The 14642-nt window shown below is 41.9% G+C and overlaps 1 protein-coding gene across 2 annotated transcripts in view; it reads right to left on the bottom strand.

Moving 5' to 3' along the window:
- The window catches only part of LOC122811665 (glutaminase liver isoform, mitochondrial-like), a 1484096-nt gene that overhangs the window by 1343018 nt on the left and 126436 nt on the right, over positions 1 to 14642 (bottom strand). For both annotated transcript variants that reach the window (XM_044083661.1, XM_044083660.1), the window contains exons 2-3: positions 1185 to 1284; positions 551 to 672 (exon numbers count right to left, since the gene is read on the bottom strand). In XM_044083661.1, coding sequence (XP_043939596.1) covers positions 551 to 672; positions 1185 to 1284 — 222 coding nt within the window. The remainder of the gene's footprint in view (positions 1 to 550; positions 673 to 1184; positions 1285 to 14642) is intronic.

The following is a 14642-nucleotide window of genomic DNA, read 5'->3' as shown; positions in this document are numbered from 1 at the left end:
TGAAAAAAGGACAGCAAAATGAAGGCTAAGGGAGTTATGCTTCCTGATGGAATCTCAGTCACATCAGTGACAGACCACATTCATCATTCATTTCACTGTATTCTACCAGCAGGATTAGATTACCAAGTGACAGCCTCACTCTGCAGCAGGTAGGACATCTCAGACATTAGTATTTATAAGCCAGGACTGTGTCTTGTCAGAACACGTAATGTAAAAGATGAACATCCGAAAGCAGTACTTTAAAAGTATGTCACCATGGCTGAAGTACTCTGACTGTTATTTACGTATGAGTAAAGGCCATGAAACAACCCTGTGGGCAGACTGCCTAAAAGGAAATGACTTAGTGGTGTCCTCTTAAGACAGAAGGAATATGAAGCTCATTTTCATAAAAAACAAGGCATAGCTGTCTTGCAAAATGATCATTGACTTATTTTTTTTTTATTCATGATTTTTTGGGGACAAGTACAGTTAAATCTAGCCCATTTTATAGTTTATGCCAGCAAGCTCACAAATACAAAACAATGGAGACAAAGTTTAAAGCTACACTTACTTTCGGAAGAGGTTTCGATCAAGCATCACCCCAGTGGTGGACTCTTGTCCTGTCTGGTACAATAGATCCATGCAGTCTTTCAGACGAGGATCAGAGGTCAGTAGCCCAGTAGCTTTAATAGCCTACAAAACAAGAATGTAATAAATAATGCTGTTACAGTAAACAAAAGGACCTGCCTCACCAAAGGGGGCTCTAGTAAACTGTGACCATAAGTCTGCACAAGAGTAAAGCTGCTGTATCCCACACTTATAATCTTTCTATGTTCCTCAGCCTTGTCTTCCAATAATATCCAAAGTCTTGCGAAGGCCTTTGCTAAAACTTGCTGATTTACTCAGGTATGCATAGCTGGGTGGCCAACCATAAAATATGTGATGGTATACAGATTATGCATGCAGTGATCACAGCCCAGAAACCGCATAAATAATTCATGACTGCTAATGGAACCTTTTATCTTCCACGGAAACTAAGAAACCAATTCAATTACTGTGAAGGAGGGAACACTTAAATTATCTGCTTCTGTTGTGAATACTTCACAAAACCGTACTTTCTTCAACATGTGCTGTGCATGCTGCTCTGCAGTTTGTGACTGATAATCACTACTTCTTTTAAAACAACTTATGCAAAATGTACTTACACTAATAAACTTTGGAACAGGGATGTAGTCCTTCCCTTCAGCAATAGTATAGAACAGGAGGTCTTCAAGCCCTGGTAACATGCCACTCTGGATTGCTCCTCTAACCAAAACAAACAAAAAAAAAACAGAAATGAGTTAGTTATCTGACCATGAGACAACCAGACTACTATCAGACAATCTACCCATGTAAAAATCAGAGTTTATTGTTTGTAAATTACTGTACCACATTTTTGATACATTCCTTAAGTGCTAGGCTTACTGAGTATTACATATAGGGTTATAATCAAGTCTCTGATCATAACTATGTTATCATGTGTTCAATACATGGATGCCAAGAAATTAATCTTGGTTATGACTGATGAGACCTAATCACAACTCTGTAGCACATGGAGTTTTATCTTCTCTATGCACTACTAGTTACAGAAGAATAAAAAAGTGAAGTATTTTACCAGCTTTGAAAGTCAGTAAAGCACTTAGTGAGTGCTGTCACATAGGCAGCAAGTAATATAACTGGAGGAAAAAAGTCACAGGAAGTTTATAAATACTGCTCTAATTTAAATTAGTGACTTATAGACTGAGATTCACAATGTTTTGCTGTCAGAAATGATGAGGCATTAGGAAGAGTTGACGGCAAAATATTCTTCTGAGACCCATCACCCGACTGTAACAGTGCTGGGGGGGGGTTTACAATTGTTACACACGTCTAAAAGTGCTGTTACCTTCGGGTATCGATCTGCAGAAGTGCTTTATAGATTTGCTTTTTTCCCAGTTTTGGAGCAGAATCACGGCGCTCCACGCACTACAGTTCAATTAAGGACATCCTGGCTGATGTAACATTTGACTCTGGGCCTAACAGCTGCTAGTTCATTCCAGAAATTCCAGCATACCTCACTCTTTACATTTTTATACTAAACGTTAAACTTAAATGGTATACACGTGGTTCTCCTAATCATTCCTGCAAAACAGTTGGAAATTCTGTGCAGTAGTATCCAGTTTACATTTCCTCCCACCCCATCTTCTGTTCAGGGAAATTATAATTTTCTGCTTATCTTTTGCCACTTATTGTATTCCACTGTCCACAAAACATCTTTACTGGTTACAAAAATACAAGCTCATACAACAAGAAGCAAGATGAACAAATATTAGTTATCATAAGAACTAGTCAATTCTTTAAACTAAACTTGTATTTCAAAACTAGATGAAGAAAATGCATGATTTTAGAGCAGTGATCTTCTGTAATTCACAATAATTCTGACCCTGTTTAAATTAAAAGATTGTTCTGCAAAATTCCCCTCAAACACACAGTTTATGGCAGTATCAGTTTTGTAAGAAAATCACCATACTTCATGTAAAAGTGTTGTAAACAGAATCAATGGCCTAACAAATTCTCTCAGTGAGATACTGACCTGAGTTTGGCAATTAAAACAAAAGTTATGTACTTACAATAACGATAGATCAGTACTGTATTTTTCGTCTTGTTCAACCTGTGGGTTATCGGATCTGACTCAGATCCTAGACCAGTCATATTCCAAACACTTCAGCCTGCCAAGCTCTGCCTCTTTTACCCATAATCCACCGCTCAACTAAGATTATCTCAGATCAAGCTTGCCCCTCTCTGCCCAAGCTTACATCACTTAGTCCCAAACAAGAATACATTAAGGACCCCAACAAAGGAGCAAAAATCAACCTCCCCGACTCAGTCATTGCATGAGCGAGAGATTTGCCACAACAGCGGGGGCAAGAGGGAGGGAAAGTTAAACCAGATATAAAGAGACAACATGGATCTATCATTATGGTAAGTACATCTTTCATATCCAGTGTTATGATTTTCATCTGGATTCAACCCGTGGGACAGATGCCTAGCCTCATAAAAACCTAGGAAGGTCTTATGAAAGTATATTACACAATATGGTGGAACCAAATGATGTTCTGTTCCTCGACTGAAAGTCCAGTTTATACTGGGACACAAACGTGTGAGGACCCACCCAAGTAGGAGCTGCACAAAACACCCAAAACAGCTATGGAGAAAAAAAGCTTCAGAAGTAGCCATAGTCTGGTAAAATGACCTTTTGGCTTACAATGCAAGGGCTTTCCTTTCAAACTATACCCAAAGGAAATACAGTCACAAAGCCACTTAGAGAGACTAACCTTAGACAATGGCATACCCAACCAGGCCTTTGAAAAAAAGAGACAAATAACAGTCTAGACATTCTGAAAGATTTAGTTCCGTCAAAATAAAACCTCAGTTTTCTACGGACATCAAAAAAATGCAGTAAATATTCCCTTGTGGGAAAATTCAAGAAAGAACACTGAAAAGTGAATGGACTGATTAAAATTAGGATCTGTAGCCACCTTTGAGAGAAAGGCAGGATCCATACGGATGGACGCCCTGTCTTTATGAAAAAACAAATACGGAAGTATCATAGAGAAAGCCTGCAGTTCTGACACATGCTTGGTGAAAGTAACAGCCACCAAGAATAAAGTTTTGCAAGACAATAACTTCAAATAAGCCATAGAAGAAAGCTCAGATGGAGCCAGCACCTAAAGCATGAAAGTCAAGTCCCATGATGGGACAGGGTCCCAAACCAGGGGATGTAACAAACAGGCACCCTTAAGAAAGGCCTTCGAAATTTTGAGAGCCATCTATGGCATATTATTCCTACCAATGTGAAAATTGGAAATAACCATCAATTGTACCTTAACAGTAGAATACCTGGATCCTGAGTTACCCTATATTATAACCCCAGTTCCCTACCTAACTCTCTAAGTGACCATCTTCCTATTCAAGTCGAAAAATACTCTGCTCAAATACCTAAGTCCCACCATATTACAGAATGACACAACCTGTCTTCCTTTAACGCTGAAATCTTCAATGACAGGCTCAGTGCTATTAGCTGGAACCACTTAAAGTACCTTCCCCTCAATGATGCTGTTCTACACTTTAATTGCACTTTTCTCAACATCCTCAACTCTGTAGCCCCCCCTAAGAAAGGTTAGAATGAAAACTACTTGCTCTCCCTGGCTATCTATAGACACCCTCACTCTCATGAAAAAGAGAGACAAGCACTGGAAACAATGGTTAAGAACTAAATCTCCTTCACTTCTCCAAAAAATATAAATATCAAAAAAACAAATCACTAAAGACAACAAAAATTCTACTATGAGACCCAATGGACCCATAAGTCCAATCCCAAAAAGTTCTGGCACTCCATCAATAAAATAATGCACCCTGGTGAGCCTACCACCCCCAATCCCTTCCCTAACAATCAACCCCATGAAACAGCCACCTTACTTAATTTCCACTTTATTGAATCAGTTCAAAAACTAGCCCAAACTTGCCACAACTAAGACCTCTCTATACCACACATACCACAAGTCACACATACTCTTTCTGTATCAACCCAGTCTCCACTGCCCATATAAAGTCTCTCCTACTAAAACTAAAACCATGCTCTCCCTCTACAGACAACCTCCCTCCCGTTTCTTAAACTTGCAGCCCCCTCTATAGCCTACCCTGTATCTATCCTTATTAACTGATCCATCCAGGAGGCCACTTTCCCCGACATCTGGAAATCTTTCTTTACCATACCACTTCACAAAGGAGATAACTCCACAGACCCATCAAACTACAAACCAATTGCTATCTTCTGTCCACTCTCCAAAATAACTGAAAAATGTATTCATAACCAGCTTCTTAAATACCTAATTGAAGAAAACCTTCTGACCCCTTCTCAACATGGCTTCAGGCCTACACACAGCACCTCCACTGCCCTCCTAGCCTTTACCCACACCATCGCTGAAGCAATGGACAAAAATCTTCTGGTATCCTCCCTATTCTTTGACCTCTCTAAAGCTTTTGATACTGTCTCCCACCCTAAGCTAATCTCTAAATTAACTGAACTTAAACTCTCCCCCTCTACAATTCATGGTTCTCCAGCTACCTCTCCAACCAGCTCCAGTCTGTGCAATGGCAATTTATCTGTTCCCCTTTCCTACCCATCCAGACTGGTATCCTCCAAGGCTCTATCCTTGGTCCCCTCCTATTCAACATTTTCACTAATAATCTCTACTCCTCCTGCTCCACCTCTACTCTCATACATTATGCAGATGACTCTGCTCTCATCTCTGTCTCCGACAACATCTCTAACCTTCTTTCCATTACCCACAACACTTTCTCATGTGTGGAAAAATGGCTAACTGACCACCAACTCATACTCAACCCCCAAAAGACTAAGCTTCTACTATTCTTCCCCAAAACTCTCTCCCACCATAAATCCACTTTTGTCATCTCCTCTCTTAATAACACCCTCATCAAAGCAGAATCTCACACTAAATTACTCAGCACAATAACTGATGACCAGCTAAAATTTGATATCCATATACAACACTGTATTAAGAAAACCAATCAGAAACTAGGTCTTCTATATAGGAACAAAAAATTCCTAGCTCCCAGTTCCAAACCTACTCTGCCCAAGCCTTCCTCCTTCCATGCCTTCTCTACGCCTCCCCTATTCTTACCCATCAACAGTCATCCCTACTGACCAGACTTGAGCAAACCTATAATAATATAGCCAGATATGCCTCCGAATAACCATACAAATCACATCATTGCCTTGTCCTAAAAAAACTCCAGTGGCTTGAATTGCCCCAGCTCCTGTTCCTCTCCCAACTTCAGCTCACACACTCTGCACTAAATAATCCTCAAGCCTGCCTCTCTGTCTCATCCATAGTATCCCCTTATACCCCAGCTCGTTCTCGTCATACCTCTGGCCAGAACCTCCTTACTATCTATAAACCAAATAAAAACATTGGCAAACTTCTCTACAAAATTTCAGTCTTTCAAGCCTGGAATAGGCTTCCTCCCAACATCCGCAACATTAATAGAACCAGTCTCTTCAAAACCAAACTCAAAAACTACCTCCTTAACTCCAGAACCTGCTGTTGCCATAATCCCCCTTAACCATCCATTTCCACTATATCTCTCTTCTACTTCTCTCCTACTTCTTCTCTCTACCCTGTCCACATTCTCTCCTTTCTTACATTAACAAAATTATCTGTCTCATTCAAGCTGCTGAAAATTTCTTTACTGTTACTATACTACCTGACAAAGGACATGCTTGTCCTGTCTGATCACTCACGTTTTTATAAAGATTTTTCTAAGTATTGTATAAAATTGATTCTTGTTGTATAGTCAATGTAAATTAAGTTTCATTACTGCATACCAACAACTGTATTCTCTTCACATACACTATTGTATATATAGTCTGTACTCTATTTTTCAATGCTGCATGTAAACATTTGTGTTCTCTATTCTACACTTTCTTGTAAATATCTGTAAACTGGGAGCTTTTCTCATTGGGTCTCGACTGAAAATAGGCCACTTGGCTCAGCTGGACATACCCGGTTAACAAATGTCAAATAAATAAATAAATAACTGAGTTAAATAAGTCTGAAAGGAAGTCTAGAATCACCTCCAAAGGATTTGAAAAGGAATCAAACCTTGACAGTTAGCCCAACAAGTAAATCACTTCCACTTACTAGCATATACCCTTATGGACGACATTTTTTGAGACAAAGACAAAATATGCACCACTCTTTCTGAAAGCTTGGAATTTCTGGCCATCATGGGACATGGAAAAAAACATGCAGTTAACCTGACAGTCTGAAGATTGGGAGGATACAGACACAATAGGTGAGAAGTCAGATATGGAATGGGATCCAGGACCTAAGGAGGTTACCTGGGAAGAGACCAAAGAAAGGGGAACCATGCCTGATGGGACCAAAAGGGGCAATGAGGAATACAGTCAGTCGGCAATGGGCTGCCTTCTGAAGAAACTTTATTACCAGTGGGGTTGGAGAATACATATACCAGAGACCTGGGGGCCAAGCATTTAGAAGAGCATCCCTTGTTGACTGCCCTTGAGGAAGGACTAAGTCATAATAGCTGCTGCACTTGGTGTTGGACGGGGATGTGAACAGGTCACAACATGGACTGTCCAGCACCGAAAAATCAGAGTGGCAACTTTTGGATTCAGGGACCACTCATGCAGAAAAAGAATGTCCCTGCTCAGACTCTCTGCCAATATGTTGGATTTCCCCAGGATGTGCGTTGCAACCAGAAACCAATGAGACAAAATCACCCACTGCCAGACCCTCATGATCTCCCGACAAAGAGGAGATCTCCAAGACAGTCTCCCCATTTGTTCAGATACCAGACGACAGTCATACTGTTGGTCTGAACTGAGATCACACCCTTGGGAAGAACATCTTGAAAGGTCCGCAATGGAAGGAAGACTGTTCTCAATTCCAATGTTGACGTGAAGATTGGCCTCAGTAGTGGACTAGATCCCCTGGACAGTCCTCCCTTTGAAATGCCCCCTCATTCTAGAAGAGGCATCTGTTTTGACCATGCCCGGGGGAGGGGGGTTTCAACCTGTCTTCTGGTGAACACCAAGGCAATCACCAACCACCACTTGATCTGTTCTTGACAGACAATTGTCAACATAATGGGGAACTCCACCAGCTGCATCAAGCAGGACCACTGCAGACCTCTCATGTGGTACCTGACTAGGAGAACCAAACATATGTTCCAAGAGCTTCAGAACAGATATAAAAGCAAGAAAACAGCTAGACTATGAATGATTGATATCCTAGAAAATGGAAGTCTTGCAATCTGAGAAACTGTGTACAAGTGGCAACCTATGAACTCTAGCATCTGAACAGGGAAGAGACTGAACTTCTGATAGTTGATCGTGATCTCCAAGGAACTGCACAGGTGGAGTAATGTGTCCTTGGCTCTGACTAAGGATGCTCTTGTGGAGGCACTTAGGAACAAATCACCAGGTAAGGGAAGACCTAGAACCCCTACAGCTTCAGCCAGGCTGCTATGACTGACATACACTTGGTGAACACCCAGAAGGTGGAAGTGAGACCAAAGGGCACCACTCTGATCTGGTAATAACTGTCCCCCAGCCAAAAGCATAGAAACCTCCTGGAATGCCTCACTATCATTATATGATGGTAGGCGTCCACCGAGTCAAATCGAGCACATCCAATCATCCTTCCTCAAGGCAGGCAGAACAGACTGCACAGTGACCATCTGGGATTTGATCTGTTTTACAAAATGATTCATCTTGCTTAAATCCAAAATTGGCATTTGCTCCTTGTTCTTCTTTGGAACTAATAGGAACTTTAAGCAGACCCAGGATCTGCATTGGTTTGGTGGGACCTCTTGGATGACTCAATTTACTAACAGCTTCTGAATTTCGACTGCTGCATCCCTTCTCTGATAGGGTGGCACATTTGGAAGATGTGTGGGATACAAGTTTGGAGTTTCCAGAAATGGAACTGTACAGCCTCTGGATATGACTCTTAACACACATGCATCCAAGGTGATGGCCTACCAAGCTTCAAGGTGTAGAGTTAAACGACCCCCGACTGCCTCCAGAGCATGACAGCTAGGTAACCTCTTAGGTTTGCTGAACGGGCTTCCCAGAGAAGGCTGTGTGGAAGCCCTGGTTCTGTGGACTGCCCCTGTTGTGTGAGTGGCAACCACACTGTCTACCCCCTTGCCATTGGGCAACCTTCAGAAAGAGTTTCCTGTAAAGGCTACTGATCTTTCCTGGAAAAAGAGGCATTTCTCCCCTTCTGGTTCTGAAAGAAGATCCATTGAGGGGTAGTAAAATGTACTCCAACAGCAGACAGCATCTTTCCATCCTGCTCTCTCCCAGTCAAAGTGTCTTTAACCTTAGCCCAAAAAAGTGAATGGCAGTCATAAGGGGGGCATTAAAAAAGGATGCCTTGAAGCAGTCCACAAAACTGCACAACCTCTTCCAAGTATGGTGACACATGGCAATGCAGGCGCCAGCAGCTCGGGATGTGCCATCAGCTACATTAGACAGCAGATGCTAGGACATACTGGCAATAGACTGTAAGAAATGTAATTGAGTCTCCACAGTCTTTTGAGGCTCTGCTGTGTCTTAACTATCCTCGACACTTCCAACACAATGTCAGTGATGTCTCTTCAAGTGAGAAAAATAGTTTAACTTCCTCACTGCAAACATGGCTAAGGCATTAGGGAGCTTACCTAAACAATCCGATGCTCGAGACTCTCTATTCAGGGATGAATCAAGGAACTCTCTTCCAAGAGGTCCTTCTTAGTGGCTGTGGCCACAACTGCATCAAAGGCAGAACCCTTACTCTAGTATTGCAGGTTCTTGGGAGAGGCGAGAATCTTAACCAGTTTCTTTGGAATTGGTTCCACCATACTGGGCTCCTTCTTTACCCTCCGAGACAATAGGTCAATAAAAGTGTTGGGGGACCATCCAGGACATGGATGGGCCCACCCTAAAGGCCTCCAAAATACAAACTCCTATGGAGACGGGGCTTCAGCAGTCCACCTCCCATACTGGTGAGGCAGCTCCAAAAGATCGCCAAAGGAGGAGTCATCACTAGAGGATTTAAGGGACCCCTCTCCTTCACTGAGGTCAGTATCCTTGGTGAGGGGTTCTTCAAGAGCATACAAATGCTTCCTCTTTTCCTCTTGCACTGCATCTTGCCCAAGAGTTCCAGCCCAGGAGGACCTGAAGGTAAGACAGACTGGGGACTACCCAGGTTGGCTGGCCTGGAGCAGACTGATGTAAGTCCGCAAGCACAGCCGTCGAAGATGGGGAGACACTGGTTAGAGCTGACCACTCCTTCTCTTGAAGGGAGAACATCCTCTATGTAACGTCAAAGGTAGAAACTGAAGCCAGCTGCCTGAAGCTTGCACACCTAGGATACAAAGGACACACTGGACTCCAGAGCCACTCCAACCTTCCCCAATGCCAAGATCAGAGCTGAACTGTCAAGAGCAGAGGCACCAAATAGAAGGGATGACTCTGAAACCAGAATCAAATTTGACCCTGAAACCCCGGTTTCAACATGTCAGCTCTGAGGTCCACTTGGCTCTGAAGCTGCCTTAGAGCCCTCCTTAGCACCTCAGTTACACTTCCTGGAAGAAGAAGAGGAGGAGTCGCCAGCCAGCGGCAGACCTTTTAGGACCAACTTGGCCCTTCTGTCATTAACAAAGTGAATGCCAAAAGGCCTCACAGATAGCACTCGGTGACTCGAGGAGAATGGCCCCAAGACAATACACACATCTGTGATGAGCAACTTGAGAAGGGACCTTGTGACCACATGCCACACACTTCTTAAATCCCTTCTCCACACTGCTAAACAAAAAGGAAAACTAACACCTAAGACACAGCAAATGAGGGCAAATACTAAAATACCCTAACCATACTGGGAGAGAAAAGACCACTAACAAGAACACACCTAATCCTAACAATCTACGCTACCTACTATCAGGAAAAAACCTATACCAACAAACTACAAAAATACAAAAACTAGGGTAGGGGAAAAGGGAACAAGCCAAACTACACTCAAACTTCACAATAAAGGATACACCCCACACAGCTAACAACCAAGCTGTTGTCCAGGAACGATGGCAAACGAGATATGAGGTAGTCTTGATTGAGTAGGGAATATGGTTACTGAAGACAGAGCTCGGTGGTCTGAAGTCTTTGGAATATCGTCAGTCTCACAGGCTTAATCAAGACAGAAAAGACAACATTGGATCAAAAATTATATACTTACCTTGAGAGATTTATAAGGTCATCCTCTATAACTTCTAGGACTACGGCTGCAAACATAGACAGTTCAATATTGCAAACTTTCAAAAGCTGCTGAACATCTCACCAACATCCTATAATGTATCACATCTGCCTCCCTCTTCAGATCCGAGGTGGGTGGAGCCGAGTTGTTACTGAAGATGGACTCACTTCTGCAGATTCATCATAAACATAACTTTCAGATCTGACAGAAGACAGTTCATACCTTGTAACATTTAAGACAGTCTCTAGCTGTTCCCAAATAGGTGATTACTAAGCCAACATATCTCTAATTATAACAGCCCCAGAGGAAGATCTAGACCTAGAAATTAGATTACATTTATAGTGTTTCACAAAGGTATGTAAACATCTCCAGGTGTCTGCTGCAGAAATGTCATTGACAGAATCATTCCTGTAGAAGGCTGTGGAGGAAGCCATGGCTCTTCTATAAATGTGCCTCAGAACTACAGTGCAACTGGTTGTCACAGGAAACAAAAAAGAAAGATTCACTGAGAAAGTCACCTAGCAAGGCTAACTTTCACAATTTTCTAACTTAGTAAATTTGTATCATAAGAAACAAACACTTTTGAATGATTCCAGAAATACATGGTGTACCAAAAATACCTTAACTGCCTGTGACTGCCTATACAGTGGAAAAGGTCCTCCCATGGTTAGAGTATCGTGGAAACAAAACAGGCAAATTAATTGTCCCATTAAGATTAAATTCTATAGCAACCTTAGACATAAAGGAAAGATTAATACTGATAGAAACTTTATCTAATGAAAGACCAGATTATGGGGGTCAGGGTATACAGATATTTAATTCAGCTGTGAAAGTCTTCTTGCCAAAGTGACAGTAACCAAGGAAAGTGTCTTCTTTGACTACAACTTAAGCTCTGCCAAAACAGACAGGGGTCTGTGTTAACTTTGTCAACACAAAAATACAAATATCAAGAAAGCACGGGGTCATGTAAAGGGGTCTTTAAAAGAAAAGTACCCAGCTTTAGATATTTTCAAATATACCAAGGAAGCGAGAAATTGCAGCCAAGTAGATTTTTATTGAGAAAAAAACTCATATCTGAGTTAATAATGTTGGCAAAGCTGTCTACAATGACAGGAACCAGTGCCAAAAAGAGATTCAATCCCTTAACCTCAGCCCAAACAGAAAAACATTTTTATTTGTCCTGACAATATTTCTTAAGTATTTTTCAAAAACAGAGAGAATAAAGGTTACACTCCCAGAAAAATCAGGACAAGTGGCAACAAATGGAATTGGAGAAACCACTTTGCAACCTTCAAGGAATGAATGTCTAGGTCAGACTTCCTAAAAGGATGGGACAACAAGCTTTTAATTGGTTTCAGAAAAGCTGTCTTTTTTCAAAGGATGAAGTAGTAAAAGAGGGAACAAAACTTACCACAGCTAATAAAAGAAATTAGGTTGATCTTCATCTTGAAGCTTAACCTGTTGAAAGAACGCTGCCATCAGAGTAAGTGGGGGAAAGCATAAAGGAATCCATTTGACCATCTTTGGAACAGGGCATCCTGGGAGGCTCGCCTGGGTGATGGAATGAGGAAGAAGTCCCCACATTTGCAGCTGGGTGGGACATGAAAAGGTTACAACAGGGAATCCCCCATTTGTAAAATAACCTCCTCATTACTGGAGGTGTTGAAGGACCAATCATGGGGCATAAGCAGAACTCTGCTTTATTTGTCCACCATCTAACTGGATTCCACTGGAATGTGGACTGCAACTAAGAAGCATTGGTAGGCATGGTCATTCTCATACTGTCATACCCTTCCGGTAAAACAGATAAGACTGAGTTCCCCATTGTTCGTTGATGTATTATGCCACCAACATGTCAGTCTATATGGTAAGCACCCTCGATGGTTGAGATACCAAGAAGGTCTGAAGTGACAGGGGAATTACTCTCATTGCCACTAACACTGTGTGAAAAGAATTCTAGTGATGATTATAGGCTTTGAACCGTCTGCCATTGTAATTTCCCACACACACCTCAAGGCTTTCACATCTGTGGTCACTGTCACTAATGAAGGTGGAAGATGGAGTGGACTGCCTGGCAAAACATTTTTGAGGTATCATTAAGGCAGACAGATGTTGGCACATTTGAGAAATATGGACCGCGTGCATCATTGGGTCTATATTCTGTGATCACTGAACCCACAGCATCCACACTGGCCACAAAGAACACAGGGATGGCCATTGCCAGGAAACTCACACCTTGATACAGTGATGCTCTGTGAGTACTTGTGAACTGAATACAGCAGAAACTCTGGAGATTAAAACATAAGCTCTATTTGATGGGAAACTCTTCCTGCAGATAAGAAAATGCAGGCTGCAGCCAATAAAGGACAAGCCTCAAAACAACTGCAACTGGGACTTCATTGCATTTAGGATTATACCCACAGACTGAAAAGTACTCATCAGGGAATCTCTCATTACAATAACTGATCCAGGGAAAATGCAGATCGTAGCCAGTCCTCCAGGTAGGGCAATGCCTCAGATCCCAGTAGATGCAAGTACACCATAACCATGGATATGCATTTGGTGAACACCCTATGTAACTGAAAGTAACAGCTCTGACTCTGAAGCACAAGAACATCATGGATTGAATGCTGATTTTCATGCTCAAGTAGGTATCCTGAAGGTCTAAACAGCACATCCAATTTCATTCTTCTAACCATAGAAAGCTCATTGCATGCATACGAAACAGAAGATGTCTCTGGGAGCAAAAGAGCTGAGGTTGCTAAGGTATAAAATAGGCCTGAGATGCTTGGCCCTTTTAGCACCAAAAAAGAACATGGATTAGAATCTGGACCCTCTCTGCTCTCGTAAGACCTCCTGGATAGCTCTTTTTCCAAAAATTGAAACACCTCAGATGTGGCTGATTTCCACTGACAGAGTAGGATATCTGCCAACAGAGGCAGGTAATAATAGAGTTGAAATAAATGTATCTAATCCCTAGATATGATAGCCTGCACCCAATTATCTATGCTAATGGTTTGCCATGCTGACAAATGGAAGGACAATCAACTCTAGACTGCCTCCACAGGGAAGCAGTCGGGCAAGTTCTCAGGGCCATTGTTGTGCCCCCTAAGAGGGACCACAATTGCCTTATGACTGCTGAAAACTGTGGCCAAATCAGCTGTGACCTCTATGAAGGAGCACTGGGATTTGTACCACCTTACCTTAGCATTGTTTGTTTTGCTGTACATGCCACAACCATGGCTCTTACAGATTAGTCTGGGTCATGGAGAAGGAACTTTGTGGAGAGGAAAATATATTGTTGACCACTGTTACATTTTTCTCCTCCTGCTCTGTCTTCATATATATATGCCTTAATCCCTGAAAGAAAATCCCAGGACTATGAAGAAGGATGATCACAAAAGTTGACTTGACATCCTTATAAAAACTTGTAAATTAGAGCCAGGCATGGCAATGCACAGTGATGCCTGCAGCTGCTACTCTGCCTGAACCTTCCATTGTACTAAAGGCCAAATACATACTGATGTTGGTTGAAGTAGACAAAATGAAAAAAAATGGGGGACATTGTTGACTTTGATGGGCCCATCTAGTGACTGCTCTATGGTGAATATTATCTGATCTGAAATGTCCTTGAAAAATTCCACTGTATGGTTAAAATATTATAGATACCCTCAGTGATAAGGGTGCATAAAATGTACTTTTCCAAGCAGTCAAGCACCCTGGACTCTATGATTATATGATGAATCCAATGAGGACTGTGAGGTAAAAGCCTTTTTGAAAGCTGTTGTGGCCACCAGCAGATCA

Source organism: Protopterus annectens, chromosome 9.part0, assembly GCF_019279795.1.
Source record: "Protopterus annectens isolate FY-2018-M chromosome 9.part0, PAN1.0, whole genome shotgun sequence".
Lineage (NCBI taxonomy): Eukaryota > Metazoa > Chordata > Ceratodontiformes > Protopteridae > Protopterus > Protopterus annectens.
Note: the sequence above shows the minus strand (reverse complement) of the source record. Positions and strands in the feature narration are given on the sequence as shown.